The sequence below is a fragment of the Cryptomeria japonica genome, chromosome 3 (assembly GCF_030272615.1).
Source record: "Cryptomeria japonica chromosome 3, Sugi_1.0, whole genome shotgun sequence".
NCBI classification, from domain to species: Eukaryota; Viridiplantae; Streptophyta; class Pinopsida; order Cupressales; family Cupressaceae; genus Cryptomeria; species Cryptomeria japonica.
Genome location: NC_081407.1, coordinates 660,527,028 through 660,542,920, shown reverse-complemented (window position 1 = coordinate 660,542,920; position 15,893 = coordinate 660,527,028). Strand labels below are relative to the sequence as shown.

Genomic DNA, 15,893 nt, shown 5'->3' with positions numbered 1-15,893 from the left:
CAATCTTCTCGATTCCACACATGTAACTTATCCCCAACATTAAAAATGAATTCCCAATTTATCTAGTTGACTTCCTAAAATGGTTAACTAACAGCCATAAAAAGGGAGAGCGTTAAAATGAGGAGGAAATTTACCACAATCTAACCTATTTTGAGAGAAGCCAAATACCAATTAAATAACTTAAATCAACCATTAAAAGGCAAATATAAAATAATAATAATATACAAATGGCATTTTCAAAATATAAATATTTACATGAGTTTGCAAGCTCAAATCAACATTCAACTTAGCCAATGAAGAATCAGAGACAAAATGTTATATTGTAAGAGCCTCTCTCCCATGTAAGTAGCCCAAAACATGCTCTAGGGGCACTCTATCCTTAGTGATGAAGCACGCTTACGTGGTCCAACATACGTTCACAAACATATTGCCTTCATCACTACATATGGCACGCCCTCGGCTGCTTACTCTGCAGGTAAATCTTCTTTGCTTTTTATCCTCAGGTAGTCCGTGGCAACTGCAGGCATGGCCCAGGCCGCAACGTGCAGCGCTCACTGTTCAATTCCCGGCAGACTCAATCTCAACCACCGTGCATTGCCCAGAAGCACAGCTTTGAATTGCGCCAAATCATTTCACAAGAGCAGATTGATCAGCGTGAGAGCCAGTGTGCAGGCTGAAGATTGTAATGAAGAAGAGTGCGCCCCAGGAAAAGAGGTAGCCAAATCTTTGCCCAGTGAATTATTATTTTGTAATTTTTTTTTGACAATTGTTTTAGCTTCACACATTTGGGTTCTTGTTGATAATTTATGGTTACAACAGATGAGTTAATGTGGACTATTCCTCTGAAATATAGGTTTACTGAAATTGGCTCGAAAAAAGACAGTTAAATCTCAATGAATTATCATATAATTTTTCTATTTAATGCTTAGAATTGTTGAATTGCATTTAAATCAGAAGTAATGCAGCAGGAGCAATGAATTCACAATTTATGCATAAATTGCCCGTCTGGCTTGTGTAAGTGGTTAGTAAGGGTTCTGGCTGGGTTAAAGTCTCAGGTTAGGTATAGTTTTACGTAATAATCATCCTTGTTTACAATTTTCTCAAAATCGATGAGGACACGTGGGTTGCCCTGTCAAATGTTGCTGATAAAAAGTAGTTAGTTATTGATGAAACAACTACCAGTCTTTTTTAATATAAAAAATATGTAAACATGTTTGATTGACTGAAGGAAAGCAGAATTATGTGTTGCAGATGCTACTGGCCTAGAGCATTGTCTAACATGGAAGGGGCGCTTATGAATTTATCATAACCCACATGTAGCGTGGGTTGGCCTAAGATTTGTCTGGTGTAAATTTTATAAGTACCTTTACCTTGACACAAAGCAAAGAAAACAGAACTACTAACTGCAGAGCATAAATTTCTACAGCTTAATTTTGCGAGAAAATCAGCAATATTATTAATAAAAGCCCACTCTGTCCAAAGAGTGGCAATCTGTTGTCAGAATCTATATTTTCCATTCGATCTTGGATTTTCTACAAAATCAAGTTTATACAGTCTTTTTCAATTATCAAATTTATGCACAGTTGATTCCTTTAAACTTTCTACCTTTGAAACTATCACCATCTTCATTAATTTTAGTTATTTTAAAAAGTTATATCCTAATAAGAAAAAAGATTTATGTATGCAGTTGTATTGGAGCAAACCTTTGGGAATTCCCAGAGAGAGTATAAATTAGGAGAGTATTAGAGTTGAAGTGGACTATATCGATATGCAGTGCATTAAAAGGGTTGTCAATTATGAACCATACAAGCTAGAGTTTAAATTGGAGGTACGATACAAAGACATTTATACAAAGGAAGCATTGCAGTAAGAGAAGAAAAATTGAGGTTACAGTTGCAACACAAAGTTTATGGTAACGGCTGCAAAAATCTCCCAGATGAAGGTGGCAACTTACAGAAAGATCAAACTTAACAATAACCATTTAGGAGTAATGTTGAAATAGAAGCACCAAAAGCTTCGTTCTAATCCCTAGTCTTCCGTTCAAATTGTCCCTTTTTCGCTTTTATTTCATTTTCCATTTAAATTGGAAATTGAAATCTTGTTTAGTTGAAAAAGTCCTCTAAGCTTTACCCAGAACTTTGACTTGGTCTTTTTGCTTACACAAGATCTTAAATTAATTAAATATAAGTTGTCTTATAATTTTGACTTTTTCAACAGCTTAAATATTTAATTAATTTTCCCTTTAACCTTCACATTAGCCTATAGGAATTTTTTAAAAATTACGCTAAGAGTCATCTGCAAACTTATGCTTGAGAAGGGGACATGGCAGTCCTCTCTTCTCAAAATTGCTTGTCCTAAAGCAATTCAAGATTAAGATTGTTCCAAAATATGCTCTCCTTTCCAAGTGACATCCTCAATTGGAAGACTTTTCCATCAGACCAATATTCTTTTATGCTTTTGTTTCTTGTTGACGTGTTTTTTTTGACAACATCGAACACAGAATAAAGTTACCAATGGTCACCTTACCCTCTCTTGATCAAAATTAGTCCGTATGCTAAGATTGCACAAAAGTTCAAACGGCTAATTCTAAGGTTCCTCTAGTATGTGGGCGTGACTCAGTTGATGGATGGGTTTGCTGTTAACCCAAGGGTCCTTATGTATGTTCAATTGAAGAGGATAATAAACTCATGCAAGTTCAAGGATTTCTATATGAATGATTTGCAATGAAAGACATAATTTTGGATTTTTTGGATTTTCGAAATATATTGAAAGTAAATGAGAGAAGGGTAGAGAGAACTATGCTAAAGCTAATCTAATCCTAAGAACAAGAGGCGAGATTACTCATGCAAAATCAAACCACGCTTCGCTTCGCCAGCAAAGCACAACTACGCGAAGGCGGTGCAATCTTCAAAGGGTGTGTAGAGGTTTTTCAGATCACCAATGTAGACCATCAAATCGAACAATCTCCAATGATAATCCAAGTTAAGCATACACACATAACAAAGGGCTCAGGCTAACTTTGCACGGTATGTAACAATCAGCTGCACACCAAAAGTACGAGCTCGGACTTCGCAACAAGTAATCCTATCAAATCTACCTCTTCTAACAACATGAAAGCAAATCTAATCTATGAAGAGAGCAAGACCATGCAGATTGCTAAAATAGAACAAGAATACACCATCAAAATCGAACAATGTATTAAGTTGGCTACTTCAACAATCCTGATGCAACAATCTCAGATAATAATCTCTCCTCCCTTACAAATGAGAGGGGTCACCCCTTTATATAGGCCTTAGGCCATGCAAACCCTAATTAGGGTTTCACCCTAGAAGATTCTCCACTCAAGATGCAACAAGGTGGGAATCAGCAATAAATACCCCATAAAGCCCATATACAATTATTCCATGAGCCCGAAATGGTGCCCACTAGTGCATTAAATGCACCCCACTACATTGAACATGCCCAAAATACAATAAACACCCCCATGCAAGAAATAAATGCCCATCATTCTTTGTAATGTCCCCACTTTGGACATTGGATTATTGTGATTAAATAAATACGATAATTAAAACATTTATTAATTAACATTTAATAATATTGGAAAATCGTCTCATTTATGAGACTTCACGATTTTACTCTAAAGTGAGAGGGTTGTCATAACCCCACATCCTGGTGATGTAATTAATACTAGTTTTTGTGATTCTTCATCATGATAATAAATTATCATTTATTATGTAATTAATTATCATTTATTATGTAATTAATTATTGATGTTAATAGTAGTATTAATCATTCATTAATATAAAAATAAAATTAATTCTCACTTGGCTCAAAGCAACGATTGTATTGAAACCTTTGCTTGTTACACATGGTAAACAGCATCGAGGTAGATTATTAAATGCTAATATTTAAATAGTGGCCAGGTACAAAGTATCATAAGTAAGACCTTAGCATCTAATAATAAAGATAATACTCAATGATATCTCCATTACCGATCAGAAAATGACACGAATAATCACTATAGATTAGCGATATAATAGAAAGGAATTGATTAACTATTATCAAGCATCGATGGGTTAAGTAATAACATAGAAGATGATAGATACACATCATTTATCAATTAAGAGACAATGATTAATACAAATTGTTTATTAAGAATGATATCAAAGACTGTGATGTCCCCATCTAAATAGTCAGAAAATGGATGCCTGCTTTAAAATAGAATTTAATAATGCATAATAATACAAATTAAAATATTAAATCTATAGATATATCCTAAAATAAAGATTATCAAAATAAATCGGATCGTATATATCAGTATATTATAATTAGGGAAATATGAATATCTCCATATTCACGTGCTAGACTTAGGCACATTAATCTTCCGCCACTATGAAGGTCGTCTTGGGTACGGGAGCACAAATAGAAGTTTGGAGGCTCCTGGATAGGAATCGATTGAAGAGAGAAGACCATTTAGCGGGATACACGATAGTGTCCAAACAGTAATTTTATTAATCGATAAGTGGAGATTAATCATAAAAGCCACCAAAGCATACGAGGAATCTAATCGTATGATGGAAAAAGGACAAATTAACGGAAATGCAAATACTTACGGAGATATGATAATCAGTAAAGGTATGATCATTCATTGAGCAGCGATTAAGAAGTCTAATTGATAAATCATAATCATCTTCAAAGGGGTGTGATTAATATGAGGAATGAACATGACGGTGAAGGGTCACGACCTGTCATTCCAATTGCAAACATATAAAAAGACTTTAGAAATCACTTCAGTAGAGGAATATATGGATCCTCTATTTCATCTCCAGTTTGGATCGCTCAGACTGAGTATTGCATTTGGCACACATTGCGGCTGCATAAGGAACGATTCCAAATCAGGGAGAGCACCAAATCGTTGCATGTTTCTACAGCTATATCAGGAACAACATCTTTATACATTGTTGCAAGCATATAAATACTAGACACAACAGCGTATGACAGCAAGTTAATACCAATAACTACATCTGCACATTCCCATAGTTGCATCAGACACAGTAATCTGCATAGCTTTATAAGGAACTAAACCAAACATAGCATCACTAAGATACTGCAGATTTATATACTATGGAAAGATTTATACCAGTAAGCCCAGTGAGACATCAAGATTCTTTGCATGTTTACACCTCGTCAAATCTGAAACAACGAGTAATCTTATTCTAAAAAACTAAATAGTTGTGCCTATATTTTATAGTTAAATCAGAGATGTCATCTGTATCAGTTATACTTTATATTTAATACCATTTGCAAAGTAATACCAGCATATAGTCAAGATCATTAAGGAAATAAACCTCTTACAATTTATTATTACAAGTTATATGTCCCTATTTCTGAGTTATTATACGCAGGGACATTACATTCTTCATGCGACGACGACATGCACAAAGAATTTGTCATAGAATCATAAATAAGGCGGTTGCATGCAAGAAGATTCCTCATGCATTCAACATGCATTGATCGGACCACCACTTAGTAAAAAATGCCCCAATAGTAAATACGCCACCACTATTCAACTAAAAGATTCTTGTCCAAGAATGGATGACCATTATCCCTTTCATTTATGGAGTATACAATGAATTTGTTGACGACCGCTTCCAGCTCTTCGATGGAGACACTTGGCATGTTTTCAATATCGAATTCCATCAAGACAGTTTCTTCCTCGCTCTTGGAAAAGAAGCTTTCCCATTCCATCATGATTTCCCGTGTCTTCTTCATTATATTGGAAAATGAAGAAACATTTGCAAAATGTTCCTTAGGGAATGAACCTACGAAGAAGAAATCGTGCAACTAAGATTTCAGGGAGTTCATTGTTATTCCACTGTCATTGAGTTTCTTTACGAATAGTGCCTCAATTGAACCGATGATTTCCTCATGCACCCCTCTAATTGAATCTTTCAAAGTTAAGGACTCCATGCTGAATTTATCGAAGGTGTTCTTTGCTAAGCAAATGGCGTAGAACCATCGGGGAAAGTCTTAAGCTTCGTTCTCCTGAATTACTTTTCCATCAATTAGAATTTGCCTTGGAATCTTTGTCAGAGCCCTGAGCTGCGGAATGGTTAAGTCCTGGTATACATGCACATCTTCCCACAATCCTTCCGCTGTCTCCAATCTGCTTAGGAGGGCCACAAACTTTGAATGAAGCTGAGCCAGGTCTTCGATGAAAGCAATCCTCTTATTTATAACTTTCTTTAAGGAAATAAAATAATATTTATTTCTTTGTGCGTTTATTTTCTTCGAAGTTATGAAACTATAACTTAAGTGTCATTTTCCTCACCTTTTTGCACGAGTCTATCGACACTTAAAATATTCACTTATAAAACCTTTCTAAATAATTGGATATAAGTTGTCTTTTAATTTTACCTTTTTCAACAACTTAGATATTTAATTATTTAAGTAATTTCCCCTTTTAACCTTTCATTTAGCCTATGGAAAAATTCATAAATTAGGCCAAGGGTCATTTGTGAACTTATGCTTGAGAAGGGGACATGACAATATGCTTCACTTAATGTCTCTGCCAAGGGTTTAGCTCCTTCATTTGGGAATAGAAACATTGATTGTGCTTCTCATAAGAACATTGGAAATCCTACCAGCATATTTTGTGTTCTTAAATCGAGGAAGGAAAAGACACCCTTCTTGCCAAGAACAATTCACAACATAGAGATTCAAAGATTCATGCATTGAGTCTCAATGCTTCTAAATCTCATCTCATTCTCATAGTCAATGGTATTTTTTCAAAAAATAAGCAAGATATCTTCACTCATGTGGTTATTTGGGATAGTTTGGTCAACAATTGCAGCTAGAGGAGCCTGATTTCAAAAAAGTAGTTCGATGAATTTTAGTTACCATTGACAACACATTCTCACCTATACTAGTGGGGATGGGTCAAGGAAGATGGGATCTCCACACTTATGTCTAACTAATGTTCCATCACATTTTCCTTTGAGAAATTTAGAGATACATTTGGTTTTGATGTGGCAACTACATTTCTGCAAATTTATACTGTGAGCACCTTATTAGCATGACCACAAGGCTGTCGTTGATGTCTTCCACAAAACCTTTTGACTACATAAGTGTTGTAAAGTGTATAATTTTTTTTATTCTTTTACATTATTCCTTTGTTCTCTAGTAGGCTAGTTGTTAAATAAGTCAATTTGCATAAGTTTCTTATTCTTTGTATCACTCTAGAAGGAAAAGTAAATAATGTTGACATATTTCCAATGTTCTCCAAGTTTTTGGGATGGGGAACATGGGGATGGCCTTCAGGAATGTCAATTCTTTTTGTAATATTTGGGGATGATAGGGGTGGCTATAATAAATAAAATAGCCGATATTTAAAATAATTAATTGTAAAAGAATAAAAAGTTTAAATTTATCATGTATGCCAAGTTGCCAACAATTTGTGTAAAAGAAGCTGAAGTTTCTACAAAGTTCAATGATAAGTTGGTAATCACTTGATCCAATGAACAATGACAAACATTTGAAGTATTCGAAAGTATAACATTTTATATTATTCATCAATTTCAAAAGACAACGTACAAAATAGAATACTACAAAGTAATACTAACACACATAATACAATGTATAATCTAGCTCATTATCCAATTCAATGTTGTTGCATGCTCCTCATCGTTGGAACTATTAGATTTGTCTAGCAGCTGACTAATGAGCATGAGAAACAAAGGCAAGTGCATAATGAGTAGACCCTATGGATTTTGGTAATCTGGAGTGTGATACCCGGGCCGGGAATACAAGTGGGGAATAAACACACACACGACGTCCGGGGACCCTTGAGTGACGTGATTGGATGAAGCACCTTCTTATCGAGGGCAGCAAATCACAGAGGGACAACAGGAAGGAGGGGTTCACTAAATGATTTGTGCATACGATTACCAAAACCATTGAGGACAAATGAGATGATAGTGGAATGGAACCACTAACCCTTCTAGGTTTATCCTTGCATGGACGAGATGAGACCTATTGTTCCCATCGTAGCATCGGTCGACTGACTTTAAGTATACAATCCCACCTTCGACGTTCAAGAGTCATAAGTCCAACACCCACCCTGGGGGTTCAATTTTTTGTTATAAGTCTGAACTCTCTCTCCCAGCATTCAAGCTATATATTCTATAGAGTAGGCCTGAGGGAGAGTGTTTCGATGCCCTTACTCTGATTGCTCCCTGCTCTCGGGCCTTGCCCTTCGTCGGGTCGGGCCCCCTCTCTGAACATTCGGGATTTATACGCGCTCGACCTCCTCTCTCAACTATGTCCTCCCATCCTATAGTTCCCTCCCACCTAATTAATCGGCCTGCTAGAGTAAGCCCCTACTATTCTATGGCTAGTGGGCTTGATTCGCTCCGACATTTCCCCCCCACCAACTATCTCCTCCTACCCACCCTCGCTATTGTGCTAAGTTTTGTCAATTAATCTAACCCGACTAGAAACTGTTGCCACTGCGCTTAGAATAGTAGGGGTAAATTAATCTAACCCGGCTATAACTGTTGCCACCCATAGAATTGTAGGGGGCTGCTGTTGTGTAAATTAATCTAACCCGACTATAAACTGTTTGCCGCCGATAGAATTGTAGGGGTTTACTTATACCCAGTCCTTTTTAGATCCATGAGACAATGTGGATTATGTATAGCCACAAACTTCTTTACTCTTCTAGAGGCAGGCCTTTTCTTTTCATAAGTGGATGGGCTATATGTAAACTAGCTCTCAATAATAGAGGAACTACAAACAAATGATAGGAGTTAAATGGCAATGTGATATTATTGATGGAGGCTGATACAACCACTGCTAGCTCACTGAGCTTTCCCACACCAAAGTCTCCCATCTATTTTTGTTAAAATCATGTAGCCTCTAAATTTGCTTAACAAACTTGGAAATTTTGATCCACTTATGTTGGATGAATGCATCTTCCTCTATATTATATATCTTTTTAATGGACTTCATGAAGCCCCTTTTCATCTCCATGTCAACAATGGGGACAAGCATAGTTTGAAGACTTGGCAAGTCGCCATGTACCTATTGTCATTTTATGACACCCTTGGTCCATCAGTGAGAACCGATCAGAGATATGTTCTATGGACCAGTGCTGCCTCAGTTGATCAAAGAGAAAACAATGGAATCATGAAGTATGAAGTGTTGTCTTGTCAGAACTCTAGAACCCCCAGGTTCCCAAGTTCCTAAGTCTTCAACCCCGAAACTCTGGAACCCCCAGGTTCCCAAGTTCCTAAGTCCTTGACCCCGAAACTCTAGAACCCTCAAGTTCCCAAGTTCCTAAGTCCTTGACCTCGGAACTCCGGAACCCCCAGGTTCCCAAGTTCCTAAGTCTTCTCTTCCTCAACCCCAGAACTCCGGAACCCCCAGGTTCCCAAGTTCCCAAGTCTTCAACCTCGGAACTCCGGAACCCCCAGGTCCCCAAGTTCCTAAGTCCTTGACCTTGAAACTCTGGAACCCCTAGGTTCCCAAGTTCCTAAGTCATCTCTTCTTCAACTTCGGAACTCTGGAACCCCCAGGTTTTCCCAAGTTCCTAAGTCTTCAACCCCGGAACCCCCAGGTTTCCAAGTTCCCAAGTCCTTGACCACATAACTCCGGAACCCCCAGGTTCCCAAGTTCCTAAATCTTCTCTTCTTCAACCCTGGAACTCCGGAACCCCCAGGTTCCCAAGTTCCTAAGTCTTCAACCCCGGAACTCCGAAACCCCCAGGTTCCCAAGTTCCTAAGTCTTCAACCCCGGAATTCGGGAACCCCAAAGTTCCTAGGTTCCGAAGTCTTCCCAACTATAGTGACCTAGGTCTCCGAAGTTCCCCCAACTTTGGTGACCCCGGTCTCCGAAGTTTCCCCAACTACGGTGACCCAGGTCTCCGAAGTTTTCCCAACTTTGGTGACCCTGGTCTCCGAAGTTCCCCCAACTTTTTTCCAGCTGACAACACTTCCGGATGGCGTGATCAACGCTCAAGCTTTAAATGCTCCGACGACTTTTGTGACTTGTGCACATTCCTTTGTGGAGCCACAGGGGTGCATTTAATGTTTTTGGCAGGATTTCCATCAAGGGAGGTACGGGGCCATGCTTGTTGTGGTGACTTATGTCATCTCTGCATACTTTGACTTTGGAAGGTCAGTCAATCTACCCTTCTCAAAATTGCCTTTTGTGGGTATGGCTAGGTTGCTTGCATGTACAAGTCAAGTGCATGCACTTCCCTGCAATCCCATACTGACATACAAGGGTCATGATCACTGTTGTAGCCATTTTTCTATATAAAGGCTGGTAAGCCTCATTGTAAAGGGTTCTCTCCCTGCTGCCTTGAGCTTTCCTATGCTCTTTCTCTTCTCTTCAAGATTTGTAATTATTTTTGCATTTCTACAACTGTAAGTTTGGCCTTTGGCCTTTGAATGAATTGAAATTACATTCTTGCCTTCCTTCAACTTATGCATGTTGTGTATGTTTCCTTACCTTCATCATAAGTGTATGTTTGTGGCTCTTCTCTCCATATATGTTGTGTTAACTTGTTTTTTTTGAGTGTGACTTGTGGGAATCCTTCTCCCCTCTTGACACTTAGCAAATTCTAACCTCCATACATGCGTTTGGGTCACTCATGCAACTGAAGTTTGTGCATCTCTTGGGTATTTCAGTTGATTCCTCGTGCCTTTTTGGGTGTGGAGAGGAACAATCTCTTATCTTGGTGCATCACCTCCTTTCTTTTTAAGCATTTCCCTCTTCCCTTTTCTTCTGCAAGTTGTTAGGATTGTCTTAGGAGTAAGTTTTGAAGCGTTGAGTTGGTTCAACACCTGCACCTGGATTGAGAAGGAAGCCGGCCTTCTCCGGAGATTCAACCCCCTTGCGCAAGGTCCCACACTTCGGGGTTGTTTCAATGTTTCACAAGGTTGTTGGGTTGATAGCTCAGCAAGGGTGCGAGCTTTTGTGATAATAGTACCCACCAAAAAAAAGCCACAAGTTTAACTCATAGATGAGTTTTTGCCAAAAATTGGTGAATTTTCTGGTGAGACCGAGTTTGTGACCACACTTCATATGTATATCATATGAAGAAAACTATAAATAAAGTCACAATGACCACACTTCACTCAAAATTGGCAATATAAAGTTTTCAAGTTTCAAGAAATTTGATTCACCTAAACAACACACAAAAACCATAAAAAGATTGAACATTAATTTCAGCAGCAAAATAGGCATACCAAATTCATTTTCTATGTGCAAATGACACTTTTTTATGAGCTTTTACAAAAATTATGCATATGGAATAATTCAAAAACTTAACTAGAGCTTATACACTATGAATAGTTTGCTTGCATACAAAGCAAGCTTATCATACAATTTCTCCCACATATTGTAAACCCAAAATCAAGAAATCTCAAATAGATTTATCATTTATGGTAAGAATAATTATCAAATAAAAATAGACCTTCTAGAAGGTTGTCTAAGAATAGTCGCTCTAGAAATAGATTTCTTAGAATCATGCAAAATGGAAACAGCTAAAAATAACATGGGCTGTAAGTAGCCAATCTAAAATTTGGCTCTTGGTGATGATTTTGACGAAGTCTCTTTTGCTTTGACCATGGTCGATTCTTTGAAATTTTGAATAAGTTTCCTTTCCTCAAATGCTTGTGCAATATGTTCAACACCCTAGACCTTGTCAATGATTAAATCCTTCCTTAGGCTAAACTTTATACCAGCATATAACTGAAATTTGCAATCTTGGATACTCTAAAATCCTAGAGCGAAAAAAATTCTGATTTGTGCTGAAAAATGGCCAAAAACTGCAGTGAAAACTGCTGAAATCATTGTTACAAAACTTGTGTAAACTTTTGTTTTCTGTTAACAAGGTCCGCAATATATATGTGGGCAAGTGGCTGCTCAAATCTGCAATTTTGATTGCTTCTGTCTTTGCCTTTTAATGACTGAAAATCTTAAATGCTACTGAAAACCCTAGGGGTCTGCAACCTGTCACCAAATATGAATATTTTATGGCATTAGGCCATGCTGCATCAAAGGTTGTTTACAAGTTGTTTTTGATCGCATTTGATGTCTGAAAATCTGACATAAAATCTTAGATACCCCTGCTAGATATTGAAAACTTGACACAATCCTTTCTAATAGACAAATTTTTGACCTGCACGCTCCTTTGAATAGAGGTACAACATTTCAATTTATGAATGCATTATATCTTATCATATAAGAACTCTCCTTCATATAGAGATGCAACTTTTAATTTTTGAATGCTTTGTTTCACTTCATTGAAACATGCACCATTGTATCTAGGACATGCACTTTTGCAATTTGAACTTGAATTAACCCCTTTAGTGAGGTGCCTACCCTCTCCATTGGCTCACACAATTTTTACTTTCATTTGAATTTTCACCACCGTATTTATGCTTGCTCCTCTATACTGCTTGACATTTTCCATATTTTAACTATATTTCTTTTTGGAGTGGCACATACCTATCCATAGACTTGCACTTTTCACAGTTTTGAATTTGCACCTCAATGATAAGGCTCACACTCTTACATTGGGTTTTTGATTTTAGACTTGATTTGGCACTCTCTTTTGCAATGGCATACTTACTTCCATAGGATGACATTTTTCACTTAACATTATCTTGCACCTATTTAATCAAACACTCACCTCTATATTGGCAAACATTTTTCAAATTTTGACCTAATGTTCCTCATTGGATGTAATGTCCCCTACTCGAGTGTAAGCTGGTGGTGACCCTTAGCTTATTTTCATAAGTTTTTTCCATAGGCTATTGGGCGTTGGTAAAGGGAAAATAAGTTAAATAATTAAATTAAGCTGTCTAAAAGTGTACATTCGACTAATATTTTAATTGATATAGATTACATTTAATTATTTAAAAGGCTTTTTTTAAGTGTGTAATAAAGTACTTCTAGGCTTAAGGTGATGAAAAGTGGTAATTAAAAAATTATTTTAATTTATGTACATTGTTTACTTTATTTTTATTTGAATCACTATATTCTTTTACTTAAAAGCATTGCTCCATGGGGATGCCTCTCCCCTCCCGACTCCCAAATCCCCATGTTTCTAGGATGAGGATGTCTTTGGGATATGGGGACTTTCCCACCATTACTGCTCTAGACCTTGGGACATTTTTGGGATGAACTTGGTGATCAATAAGTGCATGGACTTAAATTTGCATTTTCTATATTGAAAAAAAATAAAAATTGTTGTGGGGTCTCTACATTGGAGAAGTGCACTCCGTTACATTGATATACAAGTTTTACTTAAGTATTTTATGTGCCTCTTTGCTCAAGTATATGCCATTGCATTGGCAAACATCTTTTCAAAGTTTAACTTTAGCCCTTCTTTGGTTAGGTACATGCCATTGCATCGCAATGCACTTTTTTGACTCGAGGTAAAATTTGCACTCCTCCATTGTAGTGCACACTCGTCCATTGTAGTGCACACCCTTGGCTTGGGGAACCTTTTTTCATGCTTAGCATATTTTTTGCCATTTCTTAGTTTTTGAACTTTGATTTATGCCTTGCTAGATGTGTTAGAAACCTCATTAGGTTTTAGCTTAAGACATGACACAATATGAAAAATTTCGTATGAGTACACAGTGAAATTGTTGAAAATCCTATCCTAAGAAAGCAAGGATAAATATAGTTGAATAAATAAGTTTGGCATATGAGGATCTTCACATGTGAGAAGCACATATTCTTGACGTGACACTAGCACTATGAACCTTGTTACAAAAAATGATTGCTATGAAAGGCCAAAGAAACTCTCAATAATGATAATAACTAGCATGGAGTGGCTTGACAAAGGACAAAGTATGACTCAAACATATGGAAATAGAGGGAGTCGTCTCCACAAGAAAAAGGCTCCTCCCAACAAAAAGAAGCTAACTCAATCCTTGAAGGAACAACTAAGCATCCAACAAAGACAAATCAGTAGTAAGAAGAGACTCCAACCCCACCGATGAATTAACGTGGTCACCAATCAAGGCAAGGAAAGGTTGTTGATCTACATCCAAATTTTCCAAACAATTGACTACTTCATTAACCTTACAAAAACCATAGAGAAAGAGAACATCATCAAAAATATTGCATAAAGAACCACTTCCTTCAATAGACATATGCATTTCCACTTAGGACAAAACATCTTATTAGCCCCCAAAATAACCACTATAGAATCCCCATCCACAATCAAGTGATTAGACCTAGAGGAGGCAGCCTAAGTTAGATCCTCAATGATTGTTGCTTACTTGTCCCATTGTTAGAATGAATCCCTAAGAAGAGGAAGCCCTTTCCACAAAAAGTGCTAGAAGAGTCTTGGACAAGCCCAACCCCCAAAAGCTTAGGGTTACCCCTCAAAGATCCATCAAATTTAATCTTCAAAAAACCCTTGGGGATTTGAGCCATTTGGCTTTCTTAGCAGCCAAATGTTTGTCTATTACCCATTTAACTTGTTTCAACTTTACAAATGATTATTTTGAAGCAAAAAATAAAAAATTGGAAAGATGAATAATCTATGATTAATGGGAATTGGGAGCATACCTCAAGGACTTGGTATTGGTGTTGTTCTTCCTCTTCCTCCTCCGCTTCTTCTCCTTTCCCTTTATTCTTTTCCTCTTTTTGATTTCTCTCCTCCTTCAATGATTGCAAAGGAGCATGGGCTACAATTTCAAAGTTGGTCTTTTATGTTGTGGGGCCTTGATGGGACCCCTTTTAGGTTTAGGTTTAAGGTAGGACCTTTTCTTCATTTTTGTGTTGTTTTTTAAACATTTAAATCAATTGTTTTTTTCCTTTTGCGGACACCTTGATGTCCTCGGGATAGCTGAGGGATATTTGGATGTCCTTGGAGCCAATTTTTTCCCAAATAAGGATGTTTTCTCTCTATCCTACTACCCTTGGGATGTCTCAAGACACTAGGCCTAGGGCTGTGATGCATTCTTGTGGACCCCTACAGATTTCCACCTTCAAAGCAATCAAATCTTTGTCGATTTGTATTTTGATGTTTCCAGGAACCTAAAGATTTTTCTCATTTGAGGACCATTCAAGTTCTAGATCAAGCAAAGATACTTGAGGGAAGTATACAACCAAACAATTATATATATGTAGGTCTCCACTTATAGAGATGAGCATTGAACATAAAAAATGGTATTCAGTCAGAAATCATCATGCTATAAATAAAATCAATGTGAGAAATTGGTAGCTACTCCCTAGGTGATCTTTTTCAGCTTGAAGTGCCAAGTACATCGGTAAGCTGAACCTCACGTGTAGATATTGTCAAGTCTGTGTGGGGCATCTTGGAAGACAACTTCCCAAGACAATGTTTGCCCTTTAAAAGTGGTTAGTCATGCCTTGGCTTCACCAATGCATTTGTAACTTCTATGAAAAAATCTTCTATATAATTTCTTCCAAAAGTCTTATATGATCATCATCAATGATGTTTGCCAGCTCAAATCTTTTCTAGTCTGATTAGATGATACCTTGGTCTAGCATGAGACTTGGGATAACTGCCTTGTCAACTTGATCTCCTTCACCAATATCATCTCAAAGATAATGACATTTTGAGAAAATCTCATGCAAGTACTTTAAATCCGTAGTTGAGAGTATGGACTACATGTGAATCTAGTGATCTTTCAAGAAAAGCTGCAAATCTCACTTAAGACTTGGAATTCCTAATGGAGAGTATGTAATACATGCATATCCAAATAAAGTCAAGGACCTGCATGAGTGGCTCACTCCATTTACGATTTCGAATCTATAGAGTTTTCTAAGGTGAATAAACTAATAAAGGAAGTTCATTTATTTTTTACTCAAATGCTGCCCACACTCTTTATCAGCTACTA

General features: G+C 37.1%; 1 protein-coding gene across 1 annotated transcript in view; it reads left to right on the top strand.

The window, feature by feature from the left end:
- The first annotated feature begins 457 nt into the window (after positions 1 to 457).
- Positions 458 to 15,893, top strand: part of LOC131068423 (protein MAINTENANCE OF PSII UNDER HIGH LIGHT 1) — a 33,336-nt gene continuing 17,900 nt past the window's right edge. Inside the window, exon 1 of the mRNA XM_058003613.2 lies at positions 458 to 714. Coding sequence (XP_057859596.1) covers positions 526 to 714 — 189 coding nt within the window. The 5' untranslated portion in view covers positions 458 to 525. The remainder of the gene's footprint in view (positions 715 to 15,893) is intronic.